Raw genomic sequence first — 20,158 nt, forward strand, 5'->3', positions numbered from 1 at the left:
GACCAGCAGCAGCAATCCAAGGTCTGAGACACTGAAGTGTTTTCCAGTCCTGCTAGCAGGGGAGAGTGTTCTTGCACTCGGGTCCTGCTTGCGGGCTTCCCCCAGGCACCTGGTTGGCCACTGTGAGAACAGGATGCTGGACTAGATGGACCACTGGCCTGATCCAGCAGGCTCTTCTTATGTTCTTATCCTTTCAGCCAAGAATCTAACTGGATCAAATCTATATCCTGCATACCATTCCCCATATAGCCCTCCCTATTCAGAAGAGTAACTGTCCCTTGATTAAGGGAACTGTGGGCTGCTACTACTGAAACAGCAGCATCACTCTTAAGCTATGGGGCCTGACAGTCCATCCCATCTCCTGCCCCATGGATTTTGTTCCTGTTTTCCCAGTCGTGGGTTCCATTTTGCATTTAAGATCCTGTTTACACCCCTATCTGGGCATATCATCAAGAAATGTGGCAGCCAGAAGTGGACTTCAGCCAGCCACTGAGAAACAAGGGGTGAAGACTCAAAAGGAGAAATAGGACTGTAAGGGAGTGAGGCAGGAGAAGGAGGAACCACAGCTCAGCAAGAGACCTGAGCTCTGTATGCAGAAGGCCCCAGCGTCAGTCAACGCCATCTCTAGCTATGCCAGTGGCCTGACTCTAAGGCAGCTTCATGCGATAGAGGTGGCAATAGCTCGATTACTTCAAAATCTAATTGTCTAGACAACTGAAGCCCCATCTCCCAGCTGCTTAGGGACATTTTGTAGCCCCTCCCATATTGCAACCGAACAGCTTGACCAACAACTGGCAGGAGGGACAAAGACATGGAGACAGTAATTCGTGTATGCCCCAGGACCACAACCCACTCACCCACCCCAGCTCAGTCTGCCCAATACCAAGAGGTGCATGGAGCTACGCTTCCAAACTGTCTGCACCGCCAGTTTGGGTGCAGTGCCAAGTACAAGGGAATGAGAGAAGAGCACTCTCCCAATTCAGGCTCATGTTTGCACCATGGTGAACAGCAGCTAGATCAGGGCCCTCGTCTCCCACAGCCACTCCTTCCAACACTGCCTCTGGGACAGAGGTGGGGAATCTTGTCAGCCCCTGATGGGTAACCCTTCCAGAGGCTGTATTCCAGGGGTGGGGAACCTCCCACCTGGAAAGGATCCGGCCTGTGAAGCCAAAGTGGTTCCCCACATTTGCTACAGTCACATAATCTCCCCCCCCCCGGGCAACACGCACATATACACATTTCACCCTGCTTCATTACACACACCTTCTCCCACCCCTCAGATCATGCTTCTCCCCTGTGAACTGAGAAAAGGGTCTTCAGCACACAGTGTGAAAATGCAGCAAGCTGCTGACAGAGGAAGAGGTCGCTTTCTCTCTCCGTCAGCCACAGACCAGCGAGCCACAGCCCCCCTTCCCACGGCCCCATTGTGCCCTGCCGGCTAAGCGGCAGAACTGGGGGAGAATATCACAGGGACTATGACCTTGGGCATCCCCTCTGGCTGATCTGCAGAAGCAGAGCTGTGGAGAGGGGGCAGGGCCTAGGCTGCAGGCCCCGTTGGGCACATCCTGCCCATGGGCCAGAGGTTTCCCACTCCAGCTTTACCATGTTCAAGTTAAGCAGATTTCAGTATGCTGGGGGAGAGGAGGGGTGTGCACTTGTCCTACCCCCAAGTGTGTTCTAGAAAAAAAACTCAAGGCAAATCTTGACCTGAGACACAGGAAAGATTACAGATACCTTAAAAAAAAAACCAAAAAAGCCCCCAGGAAACTGCTTCATATAGCATCAGCTCCCTGGCCTTTCTATCCCAGTATTGTCAACTCTGGTTAGCAGCAGTTCTCCTGCGCCTCTTCCCCAGACCTGCAACCCAAAGATCTGTTGACCATTGAACTGTACTGTCACTGATTTTAATTTTCCATCAAGTCTGCAAGTTTGGAGAAGTAACACTGTTATGTCTTTGCTGGCTTGAGAGCAGATACTCCAAGGCCAGCCGTTGTCATGGTAACGTGAGATAGCAACTGGGAAAGTTCTAACAGAGTCTGTAAGTTGTGTCTTCTGTATTTTGCCTCTGAACTGAGAGGTTTTCTTCTGTGTCATGTCTTTGAACTGAGAACTTCTCTCCTGGGGGGGGAGCAACTCTACATGTAATCTTAAAGCCTTAAGCCATAATGTCTTGTAGTAAAGACTCTTAACCTGATCTAATGCCTCTGTGATGTTTCTTGCTCAACTTAACTCCAATGTAACATATGCTGTTTCACGCAACAACGCACACACGTCAACAGGGTTATGGGCCCAGATCCACAGCACATTACTCAAGAGTAAGTTGCTGGTCTGAACGGCAGACGGAGTTCCAGAGAGGGCAGCTTGATTGATTGTGCCAGACAGAGATGAGCAGGATGGCTGTAAACCTGTCTGGGGGAGGCTTGCCGATGGAACGACTTAATGAAAAGAATTATGCCAGCTGGAAGCCGAGGATGCGGGCTTTGCTGATAAAAGAGGATTTATGGGACATTATAGATGGACCCCCTCCGGCGGTACTGACCGCGGCCTGGAAGCGTCGAGACCAGAGGGCGCAGGCGTTTATAATCTTGGCTCTATCGGATTCTCAACTGATGTGTGTGAGAGATGAGCCGTCGGCTAAACAGATGTGGGACGCGTTGCAAGATTTGTCCCAGGAATGGCAGCGGAGGCAGAAGGCGCAGAGAGCCGAGCTGATGGAAGCTGTCAGAAGCAAAGAGGCGAAAAGTGCTGAGGAAAAGCAAAGAGCCAAGCTGAAAGAAGAAAGCAGCTGCAGACAGGAAAACAAGCGGGAACAGCAGCGGCTGAAGTCTTGTTATGTCTGCGGGGCTCGTGGGCATCTTCAAAGAGACTGTGCAGTCAAGCATAACTCCAGGGAAGGAGGCTTGAAGCAGGGAAGTGTGAACTTTGTTTGTAAACAGAAGTCTCACGATTTAGGACCTGTTGACTGGCTTCTTGACAGCGGTGCAAGCCATATATTAATCAAAGACAGGAGTTTGTTTTACACTTCAGAAGACGTGCAGGATTTTGGACTTCCGGGAAGGGTGACTTCGCTTGTGCCTGCTTTTGAGACGGGCTCCCGCCGCAGAAGAAGCTTATTCAGATATAAATCAGTCAGAACATTTTTTTTTTTACTGATGAAATTTCTCCCGGGCAGGGAGAAACGTAGAGATCAACCTCAAAAACCTGTTTTTGTTGGGAGGACTGGATTTCATTAATTTATGAGAAAAGGTCCAGCCAGCAATGCCGGACGGACTTCCGAACAAGCTCTATCTGATTAATGCGACACGTTTATCTTTTCTTCAAAGAGAAAACGGACTAACAGGCAAGCACCCTTCTTTCTATTCTTTTTTTTACTTGGTTTAAATTGTTGCAGCAAAAAGAGATTTGTCAAATGAATCAGCTTTAAAGAACTTCTGGGTGAGCTATAACTCTTCTCTGTTATTCACGAAATTAACAGCTTATCTCTGTTTCTATTGCAAAAAGCTGTCCTGGAAGTGCATTCTAAAGATATAAACAGAAGAGGGATTTCTATTCTGAGGAGAAAAAAAATAAAAAATATGAACTTTGGAACATTATATTGTCTGGGACTATTCTCTTTTTGGTCTATTTTATTTTGACGAATCTGCTTCTTCACGACGCCACTGTTTTGATGCTGGGAACTAAATTTGTTTTGTATTCTTGAACATAGAGAGATAAGGCAGGCTGCTCTGTTTATACTGTGATGTCATCAAGCCTGGAATATTAACCCAATTGTTGCTGAAATAAGAAGTGGTTCTTCTTTATTTTTGTTTTGTTTTGTTTTCGTGGTTTTAAAAATGGCAATCAAGAAAGTGGCTGAGAATCTGGAAGTAATTATGTTTCAGAAAATAATGGATGAGATTGAGATAACGAAACAAACCCTGCGACAGGGCAGTAAGGAGCTGAAAATTGAACTGAGCAAAATGACGCAGGAGCTTAAAGAAATAGGGGATCCTGTGAGAGAGGAGAATGAGATCAGAGATGAGAAAAGAAAAAATAAAGGGAAGATACAAGCCCTGGAGATTGGAACAAATGTGGAATTGGAAAAAGATCTGGAGTTTATGGATATTAGAAATAAAATCTACTGTTTGGAATTTAACGTTATCTCTGAAGAAATTAATGAAGATATTAGAGATAAAGTTATCAATGGCTTGGATAATCTTCTGGACTGGAATGACGTGATGGAGCTTGATATAGAGAAAATATATGGAATTAACTGCAGCCATGTGACAATGGAAAAACTCTCAAGAGATGAGCCAGTGCATTTTGTAAAAAAGAAGAACAGAGATATGACTTTACAACAATATTTCAGCAACTTATTCAGAATTGATGGCAAGAAAATATTTGGGATAGAGAAAATTCCCATCAGACTCTTATTATATGACTATGGCTATGACAGCAAGATTATTATGGAATACTGATAATGGAAGATTGGACACTGAAATGACTGGACTTAACAGGACTATTGAAGATGGAAGATGGAATTAATATGGATAATGGAATAATGGCTATTGAAATTATTGGACCTAACAGATTTTGATGAGATGGATTAATCGATATGTTTATTTGGACTATGGTTATGACAATAAGATTATTATTATTATTAACGAGATGGATTAATCGACATGTTTATTTGGAGAAAAATTGATAGATATATTTCTTAAAGAATTGAAACCTCTCTTTGACTTTTTGTGGAAAGAATAAAGTAATGTTTATGAGATTTGATGATTAATTAAGATAACTACTGGAGGAAAGTGATTTTATAATATAATTTAAGAGACAGGATTGTTATATATTGTAGACCTATAACTGATCTGCGACAAATGGGAAGTCAACATTTTATTTTTTTGTTTAATCATTTTTGTTTTGTTTTTTGTCTTTGAATGTTTTATGATTTTGTTTTGTTTGTTTTATGAAAATTTGAATAAAAATTATTGTAAAAAAAAAAAAAGAAGAAGACGTGCAGGATTTTGTGCAACTTGCGGATGGATCGCGGAAGAATGTGGAAGCCCGAGGACTGGTGAGATTTGATAAACTTGGAATACTGTCAGATTGTTTGTTTGTACCAGAATTGGCTCATAACGTATTGTCAGTAAGAAAACTGGTGAGTTGTCAATTTTCAGTCTTGTTTGAGAGGGAAATGTTTTGTGCAAAGAAGAGGCAAAGTTGTCTGTCAGGGTTTCATGACACAAGGGCAGTTTAAAATGACCATGGGTGTGAAGTGTGCTGATACCTTGAGTTTAATGGGGCGGAAAGAGAATGACGGTCAGAGCTGTAAAAAGACAGCTGTTAAAAGCACACAGCCACAGTATTCATGTAATGCAGTCAGGCTGATGCCTGAAAGAGTGCATTGCAGCCGAATTTACAAGCCACAGGGTAAGAGACGTGGCAAACGTGCACCTAGAGCACAACAGAATGCATATTTCAGAGTTTGGTGTCCAGAAACACAGCAATTAATCCTGAGCAGAAGCATTGAAGTCTCAGAAAAGCCTTGGGATCAAAGGGAAACAGTCATTCTTACAGAGTCAAGTGACACACAAGCGCAAACATTTAAACATTTAAACAGATCTTGATATAAAAGTGGAAGGCACACATATTCCACTCAGAGATGCGTTAAATGAGCTCATTTGTGGGAAACGAAGATCGAAGAAACGCAAGGCTGAGGAAATGGAGGATCCTGGGCACGCTGTGCCAAGCACAAGCACAAATGGGGGGGCAGAGAGAGCAGACGCCCTAGTGCCTTTAAGACGTTCTACAAGATCGAATATAGGGAAACCGCCTGAAAAATTTACTGTGGGGGTAATTACCAGTCCTGGAATGCATAAACAGGTTGAAATGGATCCTGAAACGTTATATTTTACTTGTGTTCAACCAAAGTTTGATTGAATAAAGTGTTAGCTAAATGTACAGAGATGTTCTGAACTGTACTGAAATATAGACTGTATTGCAAGATGTATTGTGGAAATGTATTATTGTTATTGTTGTCATGAATTACAGACATGATGGGAAAAAGGGGGAATTGTTGACCATTGAACTGTACTGTCACTGATTTTAATTTTCCATCAAGTCTGCAAGTTTGGAGAAGTAACACTGTTATGTCTTTGCTGGCTTGAGAGCAGATACTCCAAGGCCAGCCGTTGTCATGGTAACGTGAGATAGCAACTGGGAAAGTTCTAACAGAGTCTGTAAGTTGTGTCTTCTGTATTTTGCCTCTGAACTGAGAGGTTTTCTTCTGTGTCATGTCTTTGAACTGAGAACTTCTCTCCTGGGGGGGGGAGCAACTCTACATGTAATCTTAAAGCCTTAAGCCATAATGTCTTGTAGTAAAGACTCTTAACCTGATCTAATGCCTCTGTGATGTTTCTTGCTCAACTTAACTCCAATGTAACGTATGCTGTTTCACGCAACAACGCACACACGTCAACAAGATCCTCAAATCAGATGGCATAGACAGAGCCTGGAAACGGCATACAAAGCAAGACGTCTACCACTGAGCTACGGTCCCTGCTCAGTTGGTTCTAAGACCTCCTGCTTGTCAAGTGCCAGTGACTGACACGTCTGCCCTCCTAGGAAAGGCTGGCGCTGTCGTAGATCTAGCTACTGCTGGCCCTTTGGGCTTTGACAACCAAGGTTCTGTTGGTCAGTGAAGCATGCTGTGAGACTCACAGACAGGGTTTTTAGCAGAGAGAGTGAAACCTGAAGCAGAAGGGTTAAGCTTGAAGAACAGAGCGCCAGTTTTGCCAAGGTCAGTAGCTGGCTGGGAAGTAGATAAGGGAACATCTTGCTGTGTCTTAGTGTGGGGGAAGGCTTCTGGTTAGAGAGAACTGCGTCTAATGTCTTTGCCTAGTAAAGACTCTTACAAGAAACTTGCCTGGCCTGGCTTATTCCTGTTCTATGCTACTCTTGGATTCCATCCTTGTATGATCTCTATCCGCACACGCCAACAGGTTCATGCCCCTTCCACCCCAATGAATCCAGTCAGGGGCTCATTTACCAGGTCTTCTCTGAGCTTGGCCAACTCCGCTCTCTCGCGCTCTTCCTCAACGTGCCTTGCTGCCTCTTGCAGCCGCGCTTTTTCAGCTTCAAGCTCGGCCAGCCGCTTTTCAAACTCCTGCCGCTCTCGGGCACGCCGCTCCGTGGCCAGCTCAAAGGTTTCAGGAGCTATGGAACCAGAAAGGGCCTCTGAGTTTAGAAACGGAAAGGGAACAACATTTTGTGCAGTACGGCGCTAAGTGCCACCCAAAGCTCCCCAATTCAGCAGTACGTAATTCCTATAACAAAATGTCAATTTGCTATCTGCAGAATTTGGTAGCTTCCAGCACTGGAATGCCATAGACTGAAAAAGGGTAGTTTTTCAAAACAAAAGAGCAGCCCTGCTGAATCAAACCTCTGCATCCTCCAGGGGCCAACTAGAATTTCAACTGCAAAACTGAATTTTGCACACAGCCCTGTAGAGCAGTCCTGAGGCTGGCTGCCTTCCCCAGAAGCTTCATTTGCTAGGGGAAATGACAGAGGACGTTATGCGGAGGCCTGGCTGTCCCGCTAATTAGTCTGCTCCTGTGCAGCACTGGACTGGAGAGAGAAGTCAGCTGTGCTTGGCTCTCCACCCACCTGAGAGATAGCCGGTAAGCAGGACTGTGCAACTGCTCCAACTGTGTGAGACCACAGAGACTCCACCTGCCCAAGACATGGTACTGAGACTGCACTGGACGAAGATAGCTATGGGTACTGCCTGCTGAAGTCTGAGAAGGTGGGGAAGGAATGAGGAGGGCTCCAGTTGCTGAGGTTGGGGCCTCCATGCCCTGGAGAGCCTCTGGGCTAGCAGATATGTAGCTATTACCAGTAGTAGTACTAGTACCACTACTATTATATATGTTTCCGAGCTCGATTCAAGGTGCTGGTTTTAACCTATAAAGCCTTACACGGCTTGGGACCACAATACCTGATGGACCGCCTCTCCCGACACGAACCCACCTGTACACTACGCTCAACATCCAAGGCCCTCCTCCGGGTGCCTACTCCGAGGGAAGCTGGGAGTCTGGCAACAAGGGAGAGGGCCTTCTCAGTGGTGGCCCCCAAATTATGGAATCATGTCTCTGATGAGATGCACCTGGTGCCAACACTGTCATCTTTTCGGCACCAGGTCAAGAGTTTCCTCTTCTCCCAGGCATAAATAAAATAAAATATTAGAATTTATTACCCGCTCTTCACCCAGGGGTCCTAGGGAGGGTTACAACAATTTAAAAACACATAATTAAAACAGTTAACAACAACCTAAACAACATCACAGAAAAAAAGGGTGGGTCCTAAAAACACATCTCAGGTGTCGAAGGACAGGGTGAAGAGGTGCGTCTTCAGCATTTGCCGAAGGTTTGGCAACTTAATTGTACAATTCGCCTCAGTAGGGAGGGAGTTCCACAGCTTAGGGGCTGCCCCAGAGAAGGCCCTCTCCCGGGCTACCACCCCCTGAACTTCTGAGGGTGGCAAAACGACCAAAAGGGCCCCCTCTGTTGATCTCAACACCCGAGAGGCTCTGTAGAGAAGGAGGCGGCCTTTCAGATATTTGGGACCTAAGTCGTTTAGGGCTTTAAACACCAATGTGAACACCTTAAATTGAGCCCAGAAACTAACTGGCAACCAATGCAGCTGTTTCAAAACAGGGGTTATATCAGTTCCAAAAGGAACGCCCCCCTGTAATCTGGCTGCTGCATTTTGGGCCAGTTGAAGTTTCTGAGTTACCTTCAAGGGCAGCCCCACGTAGAGTACATTGCAATAATCCAGTCTAGAAGTCACCAGGGCATGGAGCACTGTGGCCAAGTCCTCCCTGTCCCAAAGGGACTGAAGCTGGCGAACCAGCAGGAACTGAAAAAGGCACTCCTAGCCACAGAGGCCACCGGAACCTCCAGTGACAAAGTCAGATCATGGAGCACCCCCAAGCTGCGGACCTGCTCCTTTAACTGGGCTCCGCCTGTATGATTTATGCAGGCCCCAAAGTGAAGGCTTTCCTGGCCCTGAGTTCTCTGGCTCAGCACAGATGACACACAGGCCTGCCAATAACCCTCCTCCCTTTACTCACTTCCGCTTTGCTTTGTGCAGCAGTTTGTGGGAAGCGAAGATCAAGGGTGGCTTCATGGCAGATGAAACACTCCTTGGAGCGGCCGTAAGCCAGGCCTTTTGTCCTCAAGGAACAGAGGAAGGGAGGGAGAAGGCTGGAAGCTGTTGCCAAGATCACAGCTCCCTGCCTGCCACTTACGCCTCTCCTAACTTAGCACTCGGTCAACGGTCCTGTTGCCACACAGCTGTCAAAATGCTGCTGCTCTCACCTGTTGTTCTCGTGGCAGCCGAGAAGGGGCTCTGCCACCCCATCCCCAGGCAGAGAGGCAGGCTAACCTCACAAGAGACCCCACTCGGGGGTTACCTGGACTGGCCCCGGAGGCCGGCTAAGGGAGCCTCACCTGAAAGAGATTTGCTGTCCTTCTTTGGCACAAAGGGCTCCTTATGGACCACAGTGCTGGGCTGAGCCTTGAACACGGCTGCTTCCCTCTGGCGCTTTGCCTCTTCCTTGAGCTGTGCAGAGAGGGAGGCAGTTGGGAAAAAAGACCTACAGAGAGACTCCCCACCGGAGCAACCAAAGGCCATGAGAAAGATGGACAATTCAGCAAAAGCAAGGGACTGTGGCCTAATATCTTCTGGGTTGCATTTGAGGAGTTAGCGTCAGTTTCCTCTTCCGTACCATGCATCAGCTAAGGGCCAGTTGACCTTTTGCACTTGCCATGTATACCCTTTCCCATATGAAAAATGAAATGCAATGCCTTCATGTCAATCCCGACTTATGTTAACCCTACAAATAGGGTTTTCATGGTAAGCGGTATTCCGAGGGGGTTTCCCATTGCCTTCCTCTGAGGCTGAGAGGCAGTGACTGGCCCAAGGTCACCCAGTGCGCTTCGTGGCTGTGTGGAGATTCGAACTCTGGTCTCCCAGGTCGTAGTCCAACACCTTAAGCACTGCACCACACTGGCTCTCTTGCCATATGACAACATGCATTTTAAAAATAACTGAAAACAGTGATGAGGAAGGGAACAGGCCATACACTTCCAAATATTCTTTTCAATGGAGATGTGATGAAAGGCATATGTTTTGTACTTGATTTCCAGTCCCCAGTTAGTGATGTCTACCAAGCATCTATCCCATTTATCAAGAGACTATCCTAATCTTCTGTTCCCCTTCTATAAAAAAAGGCACAGTGATCAATTTCACAGGGTTGTTGCGAGCGCGCCATTACCAAACTCCCAAATAAGAGTGCGTGCTTGAATATTCTTTTGCTGTATGCTAGATGAGATTACTTTTACACAGCTAGCTCCAGGGCTGCAAGGCATTCATGCAACAAGGAGTGATTATATCAGACTGCACAGGTTCTAGGGTGGATTATTTGAGAGTTTGCTAGTAAGTTTCCTAGTGACTTAACAAGGCAGGAGACATTAAGCCCTTAAACTAGATGTGGGAGGCACACAGTGTGTGTCTGGTGAGCATTTTGAGGGAGGTTTTGGCAAGGAGGGCTCTGAATTTGATCAGGTATGCACACATGCTTAGTCCTTACCCTGAAGTTCATCTGTCTGCTTTAAAACAAAACCCACTTCCACAGCTGTTTCCCTCCCTCCAGCCCAACAGTGGTTAACTTGGGGCTTTCCATATCCTGATGGACTACAACTTCCATCAACCCCAACCTATGGGCCATGCTGTATAGGGTGATGGGAGTTGTAGTCCAAGGACATCTGGAACGCCCCAGGTTAGCCACACCTGTTCGAGGAGAACAGAGGGAGGAGAGAGAAGAGGTGAGATCTTGCAATTTTCTCCTCTGTGGGCGAGCAATTTTGATGCTAACACCAAAACTGCCACCAGTCGGCAGCTTCTCACAATCCCATCTTCGTAAGGCCACTCTGCCTGACTAAAATGCTGTCGGAAGAGGCCATCAGGAGTCTTTTATCCCAAACACCAAGGTCAGCCCTCACAGTTGCAGGACTGTGTTGGATGCTGCATCCCATGACAGCCTTGGACTCTCCTCTTCCCAGGATGGAAGGGGAGACTGAGAAATCAGCCAGACGGGCCTCCTCGCCCAGCCAGTCAGAGCCATCTCACCTGCTGCTGCCACATTTCTTGCCTCAGAGCTCCTCGCATGTTGATCGCTAGCTGGAAGGGCTCTGGCTTGGTGGAGCTCTTCACCTTTTTTTCCGGCAGGCTGATGTGATCAAACTGAGGCAGGGGGTGTGCTCTGAACTTTGGCACCTTCAAACAAAACACAGAACAGGGATAAGTAATGCTGCTGGGCTGAAGACTTGGATCACGTTACGTACGTTGAGTGAAAAAAGCCACATGTAAAGCCAAACTCTTAGAAAAAGCTGGAAGAGATCTTGGTGGTCCTGGCCACCTTCCTCCACCTGCTCTTTTAGAGCAGCTTCCCCCAACCTGGTGCCCTCTAGCTGCAGCTAGACTACAGCTTCCATCAGCCTGAGGAGAATTATAGTCTCAAACAGCTGGAGGGCACCAAGTTGCTGGAGGCTATTTTAGAGGTGAGTAGGCCTTCCTTCTCCTCTGGGCCCATCTACCATCTAAAGATAGGCAGACAGCGACTGGGAAGATAGCCTTTTTAGTTGTGGCGCTCTACCGGTGGAAAACTCTCCCCAGGGAGGCTTGCCTGGGGCCAACTCTGATGTCAGTGTGACATTCAGGTGAAAACCTGTTTATCAGTCTGGACATTTCAGCATGAAATGCAAGTTAGCTTTGATTATGTACTTGTTTTGTATTGGTCCCTCTGCCATATTTTCAAGTTTTACTGTTTATTGTGCTTTATTCCTAGATGCTACTGAAAGAAGGAAGAGACATTTTTAAGAGGGTTGTTTCCAGAGAGGGCCAAAAAGTCATTAAGAAAAGGATGAAAGGCAAGGTGACATTGATAAAGTATGGAGAAATGCATGCAGAGGCTCTCTGCTCCCTTCCCATACAGGAAAATCTTCAGAATTGTCAATCATCACTACCCATTTACAGGTGGCCTCTTCTGGCAACGTACCTGTAACATGAAGCCAGCACCTCAGAGGGAGACTGTGACACAATTCCACAGTGTATAATTGGTTTGACCAGATACTCCAACATAAAAGTGGTAGCCAATGGAACAAATCAGGAGATTTAAGGTATTTGTATACCACTTTTCAGGGAAAACTCCAAAAGTGGTTTACTTATAAATATTAATAAGCATGAAGCAAAGCTTTATAGTGAAATAGGATGGACACCTTAACATGGCGAGGGGGGTTGAGACCGTTGAAGAAGCTGAGAGCAATGCCGTCAGGAGTCTCGACCAAGAGGCTAGACTCCTAGCAGGGGCACCCAAGGCGGAATGGTCAAAGCTGAGACACCAGACTAAGATGCATCCAAACGCAGAGGAAGGCAATGGTAAACCACCTCTGAATACCTCTTACCACGAAAACCCTATGAACAGAGTATCCAAAATGCAACACGAGATAGTGCTGGAAGATGAGACCCCCAGGTCAGAAGGCACTCACCGAGCTACTGGGGAAGAACAAAGGACAAGTACGAGTAGCGCTGTGACTAATGACGCAGCTGGGTCAAAGCCGAAAGGAAACCCAGAGGCTGCTGCGCACAGATGCGAAAGGAGAGTCCGGAGTTGTACGATGCACACAATAGGAACATGGAATGTGAGAAGCATGAAGCAGGGAAAGTTAGAAATTGTCAAGCAAGAAATGGAACACATCAATGTTACAATACTTGGTGTGAGCGAACTAAAATGGACCGGAATGGGCCATTTTCAATGAGGCAACTACAAAATATTTTATGCAGGAAATGAGAAATTAAGAAGAAATGGGGTTGCTTTAATAGTGAGAAGTGATGTAGCAAGAGCAATTAGGAGCTACAACGCAAGGTCTGAGCGAGTGATATCAATGAGATTAAATGGGAAACCTATCAACATAACCATCATCCAAGTCTATGCTCCGACGGCAAATGCAGAGGAAGAGGAATTGGAGAGATTTTACACAGAAGCGCAGGAAGAAATTGATCACACACCAAAACAAGATGTGCTGATAATCAGCGGGGACTGGAATGCAAAAGTAGGGAACAGAGAAGAATTAGGAATTGTGGGGAAATGGGGCCTAGGAGACAGAAATGAAGCAGGAGAAAGACTTATTTAATTCTGTGAAGCCAATAATTTGTTTCTTGCAAACACATTTTTGAGCAACCGAAAAGACAACTGTACACATGGACATCACCAAATGGTCAATATAGGAATCAAATTGCTTATATAATTGGTAGCAGAAGATGGAGAAGTTCCACACTTTCTATGAAAACAAGACCAGGAGAAGACTGAGGTACAGATCATGAACTGGTCGTATCGAAAATCAGAGTAAAGCTAAAGAAGACCAACAAAGCAATCATAATGCCAAAATACAATTTAAATAACATTCCAGAAGCATATAAAGATCAAATAAGGAACAGGTTTGAGGCTTTAAACTTAGTTGACAGAGAACCAGAAGAACTATGGAACGAAGTCAAAGACGTTATCAGAGAAGAATGCAAAAAGACAATACCACTAGCTAAAAAGAGAGGAAGACCTAATGGATGTCTGAAGAGACTCTTCAAATGGTTAAAGAGAGAAGGAAAGCAAAAGGAAAAGGAGATAGAAACACAGTCAGAACCCTAAATGCAACAATACAGCAACTGGTACGTAGGGACAAAGAGAACTATTACAATAGTTACTGTATAGAAATAGAAGAGGACAACAAAAAGGGTAGAACAAGAGCCCTGTTCCAAAAGATTAGAGAAATGAAAGGGAAATTTAAACCAAGAGTAGGGATGTTGAATAATCAACAGGGGAACACACTGACTGACCGAGATGAAATAAAAGAAAGACGGAAGCAATACACTGAAGAACTCTATAAAAGAGATGCCAGGATGACACATTCATTCACAGAGGAACCATATGATGAAGAACCAGAAATTTTAGAATGTGAGGTGAAAGCTGCTCTTAAAATACTTGGAAGAAACAAATCACCAGGAATAGACAGCATACCAATAGAGTTGCTACAGGCTACTGAGACTGAATCAGTCCAAATTTTGACTAAAATCTGTCAAGAAATATGGAAAACTAAACAATGGCCCACAGACTGGAAGCGTTCCATATACATCCCACTTCCAAAGAAAGGGGATCCGAGGGAATGCAGTAATTATTGAACTATTGCCTTAATATCCCATGCAAGTAAAGTAATGCTCAGGATTCTACAACAAAGGCTCTTGCCATATATGGAGCGAGAGATGCCAGACGTCCAAGCTGGATTTAGAAAGGGAAGAGGCACCAGAGATCATATCACAAACACACATTGGATAATGGAATGGACCAAGGAATTATAGAAGAAAATCACCCTGCGCTTCATAGATTACAGCAAAGCCCTTGACTGTGTAGATCATGAAAAACTATGGAATGCTTTAAAAGAAATGGGGGTGCCACAGCATCTGATTGTCCTGATGCGCAACCTATACTCTGGACAAGAGGCTACTGTAAGGACAGAATATGGAGAAACTGACTGGTTCCCCATCGGAAAGGGTGTGAGACAGGGTGTATTTTATCACCCTATTTATTTACTCTATATGCAGAACATATCACATGGAAAGCAGGACTGGACCAAGATGAAGGAGGTGTGAAAATTGGAGAGAGAAATATCAATAATTTAAGATATGTAGATGATACCATACTACTAGCAGAAACCAGTAATGATTTGAAACGAATGCTGATGAAAGTTAAAGAGGAAAGCACAAAAGCAGGACTACAGCTGAACGTCAAAAAGATTAAAGTAATGACAAAAGATTTATGCAACTTTACAGTTGACAATGAGGACATTGAACTTGTCAAGGATTATCAATACCTCAACACAGTCATTAACCAAATTGGAGACAATAGTCAAGAAATCAGAAGAAGGCTAGGACTGGGTACGGCAGCTGTGAAAGAACTAGAAAAGGTCCTCAAATGCAAAGATGTATCACTGAACACTAAAGTCAGGATCATTCAGACCATGGTATCCCCGATCTCTATGTATGGATGTGAAAGTTGGACAGTGAAAAAAGCTGGTAAGAGAAAAATAAACTCATTTGAAATGTATTGTTGGAGGAGAGCTGTGTGCATACCATGGACTGTGAAAAAGACAAATAATTGGATGTTAGAACAAATTAAACCAGAACTATCACTAGATGCTAAAATGATGAAACTCAGGTTATCATACTTTGGACACATCATGAGAAGACATGATTCATTAGAAAAGATAATAATGCTTGGAAAAACAGAAGGAAGTAGAAAAAGAGGAAGGCCAAACAAGAGATGGATTGATTCCATAAAGGAAGCCACAGACCTGAACTTACAAGATCTGAACAGGGTGCTTTATAACAGATGCTATTGGAGGTTGCTGATTCATAGGGTAGCAATAAGTCAAAATCGACTTGAAGGCACATAACAACAACAATGACTTCCATTTAGATGTCACAGGGAATGCCTGTGGGATAGGAGCAAACAAGGACTTGGAATCTATGAGCTAACATGAACTTTTTAGAAAAAGGGAAGGGAAAGGATGCTGTGAACTGCAATACTGTAAATAAATAGTTTATAAAGTTTGAGCCTGGGCTGATACCGGTAACTCCTAATGCAAGGTAACTTACAGCTTGGCACTTACTTATCTCCTTTTGTTTTGAGTTCACCAGCCAAGCAGCTTGAAGAGTGGAGGAACAAAAAGCCAACCATTTGCCTACAATTTGGATGAGTCCTTGGTTGCTAGTTCATTTCCAGGCCCAATTTAAGGTGCTCATTCATGTTGGTGTTTAAAGCCGTAAACAAGTTAGGTCTGAATATCTGAAAGGCCGCCTCCTTCCCTACAGATCCTCTCAGGTGTTGAAATCGGTAGAGGGGGCCCTTTAGGCCGTTCCTCCGCCATCAGAAGCTTGTGGTGGTGGTAGCCCAGGAGAGGGCATTCTCTGTGGTGGCCCCTAAGTTGCAGAACTCCCTCCCCACTGAGGTGCGCCTGGCAACTTAGCTGTACAGTTTTCTGAGAACGCTGAAGACGCACCTCTTTACCCTGGCCTTTGACATCTGAAATATATATTTATAGGACCCACCCTATTTTTTGTGATGTGGTTTTAGGTTGTTTTTAATGATGTATTTTAAACCTTTAAGGGACCTTTGGGTGAAGGGCGGGGAATAAATTTAAACAACTTTAGCACTTGGTTCTACTGTAGGCATTGTGTGCACAAAATAAATGAGTCTCCCCAATGAACCCTGGACAAGCATCTCTAGCCTTCCCTTTCCCAAATTGAGAGAGACACTTTTAGAAGCTTGGTCACAAACGTGATCCGTTGTAGCAGGGCTAGGGAGCCTGTGACTCTCCAGGCACTGCTGGACTCCAACCCCCATAATCCCTTGTCCTTGGCCATGCTGGCTGGGACCGATGGAAGGTGGAGTCCAGCAGCATCTGGAGGGCCACAGGTTTATAACCTGAGTTATAAAGTTATGAAAATATAACCAGCACCCAGAGCCCAGAGAACAGCCAACATCTGCCCCTTTCCTCTGTGGCCCGTTGCACTGAGAATTGTGCAAGGACCCACCTCTGCTTTTGGGCAGCAGAGCCTGGAGGTGGGGATGGCCTCTCTCCCAACCAGACAAGGGCTTCCCCAAACCAGAAGCCTTTTCTTTGCACCTACCTCTTCCTTCTGCAGCTCTTCGATTTTGCTCTCTTTCTGGAGAAGCCTCTCCTTCTCCCGTGTGTCAAAGGAAAAAGGGCACATCTCCACTTGCCTAGGCTCTGCAGGCTTAGGCTTAAAAGGCACCCCAAAGTGTGGCATTGGCTTGGCTTTCACAGGCACCACCGCCTCCTCTTCCTGCAAAGATGAACAGCGTCAGAAGTGTACTAGGAAAGGCGGGCAAAGAAAGACGCCTGCAACCTCCACTCCACGCGAAAGAGGCTTGGAGAGGGAAGAACGGTTTTCACCTCGGGAAGGCTCACTGTGGCACGTCCAGGAAGCCTAAGAACTCGGGTTCAAAACGGGACTATGTAAAAATCACTCCGTCACCAGGATATTTACCACCTAGCTGACTCAGCTGATGATCCAGAATTGGCTGCTATGAATCCAAAGAACTGCTTAGGAAGCAAAGCTGCTCACACTTAAACCCTAACCCGGGTGTTACACCCTGGCCGGCTACAGCAGTGAAGCCTCACCAGGGGTCCCCAGCTAGCATGCACAACAGAAATAAGAGTCACCTTCGCTTTCACCTCTTCTTTACACAGCACAGCAACTTTGGTCTTCAGGACAAAGGCAGGGGACTGGGGAACTGTGATAGGAAGCAGCTTTTTCTCTGGAACACCCTGCAGGAACAAAACAGCAAGTTGTGGCACAGTCACCCAGTGAGTCAGGGAATGTGCAGACGACACCAGAAGGGCTACAACAAATTCCTTTACTCAATCTTATACCAAGACAAATCAAGTTTCTGGTGGGAACCCAATGAAAATGTAACAGTTTCACCTGAAGGCCAGACCTGACAGACACCTTAGGTATTGATGCCTTGCACAAAATTCTTGTCTTTTCCCAGCCCAAATCTCAACCAAGAGATTCCTTGCCTTTGGCCTTAGCCAGATGCTGACCATCTCCTGGTCAGTTTTGCCCTAAGGGTTAGTTTAACCTAGAAGTGATTCACCTTTTTTGCCTGAGGGTCAACCCTCCAAGGGCTCCATGCCAGTGGTACGTGTGGCCAAAGTGAAGGGCTCCTATCAGGCACACTGTAGCAGCAGATTTCCTGCATTGGCAGAGGGTGGGACTAGATGACCACACAGACCTCTTCCAACTCTACTACTGTAGCCTCAGAACACAGTTGGAAGACTGCTACAACAGAGGACAAAGGAAATTATATTTCTGTAATTCTCTTACTCCAAGCATTGAGTAAGTTTTCTTTGCAGAATCAGCCTGGTTCTGCCCCAACGGAAGCCTATTTTCCTAGCCAGCAGAAAGACACAAGCCGCAAAACTTACCACCACATCCTCAAGGATCCTGGTCGGGCACGGCCTTGAATGGAACTGGAAGTGGTCCTCCTCCTCTTGCGGCTTCTTGCCCTCCCGCTCCTGGATGCGTTTTTCTATTTCAAAGTCAAAGCCGACCGGCTTGGTGGGCTCCTTCACTGGAGGCTTCTTGGGTAATATTGGCCCCCCCTCCAGGATCCGGGGGTTAAGTTCTTGAGCTTTAAACTTGTACCTGTTGAAAAATGAGGCAAATGACGAGATTCTCCAACGTGAAACAAAAAAGGCTGACCTCCGAGCCTTGACACTGAGAGCTTCGATCCATCCAAGCTCTAACTGAGCTGAAATCACCCCACATGGTTAGTTTGGCAGAGAGGCCCCCAAGTGAACAGCCCTCCATTGTCATGACAGGAGACTTCAAAGCTATGGCTCCATGTCTGCAATTTGACATTTCTGAGTGCAGAAACGACGAAGTAATCCTGAGGGTTCCTCCTGTCTACTAGGTGGGTGAGCAGACAGGATTGCGTTAACGTCTCCTCCCACTCAGAGTCGACCAGTTGTAACAGGGATGAACAAAGCTATCCTATCCCCACATCAAGCCACTGGCCCATCTGACCCTGCACTGGCAAGGCTTATTTGCAGCAGCGATCCAGAGTGTCTCCCGGCTCTGTTTCCAGAGATCCTTAACCAGAGACGTCACCTATTAAACCCGGCAAGGTGTTTTCAGCAACTAAAGCTATGGACCTCCCCCTTCCAGAGAGAAGTTCCCTCCCAGTTTTGTAGATAACACTTGATACAAATCAACAGATCACCATGGAACAGGGACAGGTAAAATGGACAAGCCAGCCCCTCCTCCAAATCAAGGAAGCCCTGTGAAGGCTTTGCCACAGCCTCACAACGATGCCTTCCCTGCCATCCCTCACCCCCAGGAGCTTTCGCCTACTTTCCTATCAACTAGGCAGAACGGGGCTCCAACATTCAGCCAGCTTCCCTATTTAGTGGCAGATGAGCAAGTTGGCCCCGCTGGACTCTAAGAGAATCCCAAAGCAGTCAGGACTCCTGTAGCTCATGCCTGGTCAAGGATGGCTGCATGGAGGGGCACTCTGTGCCCACGCCAAGCACAGAACCGGGCACAGGTCAAGCATCCCAAAGGAAGGAGACTTTGGCTCTTTATTATTATTGTTAGATTTATATCCCACCCTTCATCCCAGCAGGAGCCCAGGGCGGCAAACAAAAGCACTAAAAACATTAAAACATCATAAAAACAAACTTTAAAACACACCAAAACAAAACATCTTCCAAAATGTTACTTAAAAAAAGCTATGAAAACATCTTCTAAGATTAAAAACCTTTTAAAAAAGAAAGTTTAAGAAAATATTAAAAAGCAATTCCAACACAGATGCAGACTGGGATAGGTCTCAACTTAAAAGGCTTGTTGAAAGGCTCTTGTGATTAAAGCATTTCCACCCCTCTTATCCCTTTCCTTGCCACAAACGTTTCAAGCCTGAGCAGCAGAACCACACCGAGTTTGATGGACACACAACTCTGCTACTTGGATTCTACACCAAGAAATTCAGCCAGGGGAATTTCTTTTCAGACGCGGCCTTTGGGCAAAGACTTTGGCACTTGCTTACTGTTGAATCCTTGTGATCTCCTCAGCCTCCAGCTCAGCAGTGCTCTTGCACGTGATAGATCTCAAGCGGGTCTTCGTTTCAAGGTGGGGGGTCAGGGGGTTGGTCACCTTCAATGGCCTGGTTTGAGCTATGCCTACAAAGAGGCAAAAAAGGTCACAGACAAAAGCATGGCATGCAGATCCTTAAACAGAGTCAATAGCATACAAGCCTATCTTTTTTATTTAAAAGTAAAGTAAGGGGTCACGTAGCTAGCTCTCATCATTGCAAAGCAGGAATCTTCAAAAACTTCGGAAATAGAAAACATGGAAGTGGGTATGATGGTGGTCCTGATGTAGACAACCTTCCCTAGAGCCATCCACTGTTCCCCTCTTGTATTTCCCCAATATATGTATGTCTTGTGCCCTAGCCTTCCCTCTCCCCCCCCCAAAGTGAGTG

At 45.8% G+C, this 20,158-nt stretch overlaps 1 protein-coding gene across 6 annotated transcripts in view; it reads right to left on the minus strand.

Annotated features, from left to right (window-relative positions):
* The window catches only part of TPX2 (TPX2 microtubule nucleation factor), a 62,943-nt gene that overhangs the window by 786 nt on the left and 41,999 nt on the right, over nt 1–20,158 (minus strand). For all 6 annotated transcript variants that reach the window (XM_061630827.1, XM_061630826.1, XM_061630829.1 and 3 more), the window contains 7 exons: nt 19,724–19,856; nt 18,105–18,324; nt 17,340–17,444; nt 16,783–16,959; nt 11,173–11,319; nt 9,492–9,603; nt 7,031–7,197 (listed from right to left, as the gene is read on the minus strand). In XM_061630827.1, coding sequence (XP_061486811.1) covers nt 7,031–7,197; nt 9,492–9,603; nt 11,173–11,319; nt 16,783–16,959; nt 17,340–17,444; nt 18,105–18,324; nt 19,724–19,856 — 1,061 coding nt within the window. The remainder of the gene's footprint in view (nt 1–7,030; nt 7,198–9,491; nt 9,604–11,172; nt 11,320–16,782; nt 16,960–17,339; nt 17,445–18,104; nt 18,325–19,723; nt 19,857–20,158) is intronic.

This window comes from Rhineura floridana, chromosome 6, assembly GCF_030035675.1.
Source record: "Rhineura floridana isolate rRhiFlo1 chromosome 6, rRhiFlo1.hap2, whole genome shotgun sequence".
Lineage (NCBI taxonomy): Eukaryota > Metazoa > Chordata > Lepidosauria > Squamata > Rhineuridae > Rhineura > Rhineura floridana.